Source organism: Sinocyclocheilus rhinocerous, unplaced genomic scaffold, assembly GCF_001515625.1.
Source record: "Sinocyclocheilus rhinocerous isolate Xijiao unplaced genomic scaffold, SAMN03320098_v1.1 scaffold3529, whole genome shotgun sequence".
Classification (NCBI taxonomy): domain Eukaryota; kingdom Metazoa; phylum Chordata; class Actinopteri; order Cypriniformes; family Cyprinidae; genus Sinocyclocheilus; species Sinocyclocheilus rhinocerous.
The window spans coordinates 98,049-100,991 of NW_015638987.1; the positions used below are offsets into that span (position 1 = coordinate 98,049).

The following is a 2,943-nucleotide window of genomic DNA, read 5'->3' on the forward strand; positions in this document are numbered from 1 at the left end:
TGCGAGTCTGTCTGTGAGTCTGCGAGTCTGTCTGTGAGTCTATCTGTGAGTCTGCGAGTCTGTGGGTCTGTCTGCAAGTTTGTGAGTCTGCGAGTCTGTCTGTGAGTCTGCGAGTCTGTCTGTGAGTCTATCTGTGAGTCTGCGAGTCTGTGGGTCTGTCTGCAAGTTTGTGAGTCTGCGAGTCTGTCTGTGAGTCTGCGAGTCTGTCTGTGAGTCTATCTGTGAGTCTGCGAGTCTGTGGGTCTGTCTGCAAGTTTGTGAGTCTGCGAGTCTGTCTGTGAGTCTGCGAGTCTGTCTGTGAGTCTATCTGTGAGTCTGCGAGTCTGTGGGTCTGTCTGCAAGTTTGTGAGTCTGCGAGTCTGTCTGTGAGTCTGTGGGTCTGTCTCCGAGTCTGTGAGTCTGTGAGTCTCTCTGCGAGTTTGTGAGTCTGCGAGTCTGTGATTCTGTCTGCAAATCTGTGAGTCAGTCTGTGAGTCAGTCTGCGAGTCTGCAAGTCTACGAGTCTGTCTGCGAGTCTACGAGTCTGTAAGTCTGTGCGAGTCTGTCTGCAAGTCTACGAGTCTGTAAGTCTGTGCGAGTCTGTCTGCAAGTCTACGAGTCTGTAAGTCTGTGCGAGTCTGTCTGCAAGTCTACGAGTCTGTAAGTCTGTGCGAGTCTGTCTGCAAGTCTACGAGTCTGTAAGTCTGTGCGAGTCTGTCTGCAAGTCTCAAGTCGGTCTGTGAGTCTGTAAGTCTGTTTGTGAGTCTGAGTCTGCGAGTCTGTCTGCAAGTCTGTGAGTCTGTCTGCGAGTCTGTAAGTCTGTTTGTGAGTCTGAGTCTGCGAGTCTGTCTGCAAGTCTGTGAGTCTGTCTGCGAGTCTGTAAGTCTGTTTGTGAGTCTGAGTCTGTGAGTCTGAGTCTGCAAGTCTGTCTGCGAGTCTGTGAGTCTGAGGTTCACGTGTTCAGATTTAACACCATGTTTACGTGCTGCAGGATCCGTCAGGCGGTGCGTGGATGGAGGCCGTGAGTCCTGATGGATACATGTACTACTTCAACACTGAGACGTGCGGTGAGAAAACATACAAACATCTGAACACATTCAGCTTCAAATCATCAATCTGATCCTCAGGATCTTTTGAGGAGCGTTTGTTTCCAGAAGCTTTACTTTCACTGTTCCTCAGCGGAGGAATGATCTTCACAAGCCTCCAGAACATCTCACATCTTCTGAGGAGCCTTTATTTCTTCAGCTCTCAATCACTGCATTATATGTTTGGAGCATTTCAATCTCATCTCACTGAGACAGATTACTGCAGATATAGAGTGACCACTGATATTTAGATCATTTAATATTAGTATCTGCTGTACTGTTATAAAGATCTCATTGATTTACATTACAAGCAGCAGAATTTCGTCATATAATAAATATCAACATCTGCAGCTTCTGTTTTTTCCTCCATATTCTCACTGTATCAGACTATATGAGCCATGATGGATCAAGTATAATACAAAACAAAAAAATCATATAAATGTTCAATATTCTCTTCTATTTCAAAACATTAGATTTTCCTGACTGTTATTTCATGTGTCAGGCTTTTCTTTCTAAACCTGTTTGTCTCATCCTGAGCAGAATCCAGTTGGGAGAAACCGGATGATTTCAGTGCAGAGGAAGTTGCTCCTCCTGGTGTTGATTCTCCTCGTGAGGAGGCGCGAGCAGCAGACGATCCGTCTCCTCCTCAGCCCGAGTCTGTGTCTGGAGCTGAAGACACATCCGACCCTCCTAAAGACACTCCAGAACCAGACGAAACCAAACAAACCAGCGCCCTGAAGATCAGTTTCAGGGTGAGACGCTGCCGAGCACATTCACACTCGCTGTATGACATAAACACTCGCTGTACAACATCATAAACACACAGAACGACACGTCCGTGTGTTTGATCTCCACACAGAAGAGAAAAGAAGAGCCGCTCCAGACATCAGCGGACGACGGAGGAGAGAGAAGCTCAGATGATGGAGGAAACGGTGAGGAGAAACGGGAAGATTCGGCCGTGACTGATGCAGTGAAGGAGGTCGAGACGCCTGTGAAGAGACCCAGAAAGACCAATCCATACGGAGCCTGGGAACGAATCCAGCCACAGGAGGATCCATAGTAAGACACACGTGATCTTATGATTTATCCATAAACTCCTCTGACGCTGCTCAGCTCACCGCAGTGTGTTTGTGACATCAAATACGGAAGAGAAACCAGATTATTGACAACAAACCTGTTGAGTTTTTCTAAAGGTATTCATGGTAATATTCAGTGTTGGGGGTAACGCATTACAAGTAACGCGAGTTACCTAATCAGATTACTTTTTAAGTAACTAGTAAAGTAACGCATTACTTTTTAATTTAGAAGGAAATATCGGAGTTACTTTTTGAAATGAGTAACAGCAGTTACTTTGTTTCCATGTGTTGAGTGACAGCTCTGGTGTTGCCATGGTGACAGAAATCAGGAGTAAGTGCAGAGCGTTGTGTGTGAACATGATCTTACTGTAGTTCTAGACTAAATATCAACATGTGTTTACTCATCTCACTGCACACAAACACATTCAGTGTTCCTCACAATCAATAAAAACAGTCAAATACAAACTCAGAATATTATACAATCCTGCAATAATTAAATGCATTAAAAAACAAATACGATTTATGTATTTAATCCCATTTTATTAACCAGTGTCTTTGCTACTGATCTTCGATGATTCACTTCAATCATACTAATAAGCAGAAATGACACATTAGTGTTTAATTTGAGTTGCTGCTGAATAGAGTTGAACTTTCTTCTGCTGTGATTAGTTTGAGCTGCGCCCTCTACTGTACAGACGAGAATTTACATTTCCTTCAGCCTGAGCCGCATTCATTTCACTTTTGGTGTGAAAGCGCTTTTACGTTTATAAACAAAGAACTTTTTATATTAAAAACAAACAAGC

At 44.1% G+C, this 2,943-nt stretch overlaps 2 protein-coding genes across 2 annotated transcripts in view; both read left to right on the forward strand.

Moving 5' to 3' along the window:
• LOC107750835 (WW domain-binding protein 4-like) overlaps positions 1-529 on the forward strand; it is an 18,105-nt gene extending 17,576 nt beyond the window's left edge. Inside the window, exon 8 of the mRNA XM_016566384.1 lies at positions 463-529. Within this exon, the coding sequence (XP_016421870.1) occupies positions 463-529 (67 nt within the window). The remainder of the gene's footprint in view (positions 1-462) is intronic.
• A 442-nt stretch (positions 530-971) lies between these two features.
• Positions 972-2,943, forward strand: part of LOC107750826 (WW domain-binding protein 4-like) — a 4,448-nt gene continuing 2,476 nt past the window's right edge. The window contains exons 1-3 of the mRNA XM_016566362.1: positions 972-1,046; positions 1,605-1,816; positions 1,924-2,123. Coding sequence (XP_016421848.1) covers positions 992-1,046; positions 1,605-1,816; positions 1,924-2,123 — 467 coding nt within the window. The 5' untranslated portion in view covers positions 972-991. The remainder of the gene's footprint in view (positions 1,047-1,604; positions 1,817-1,923; positions 2,124-2,943) is intronic.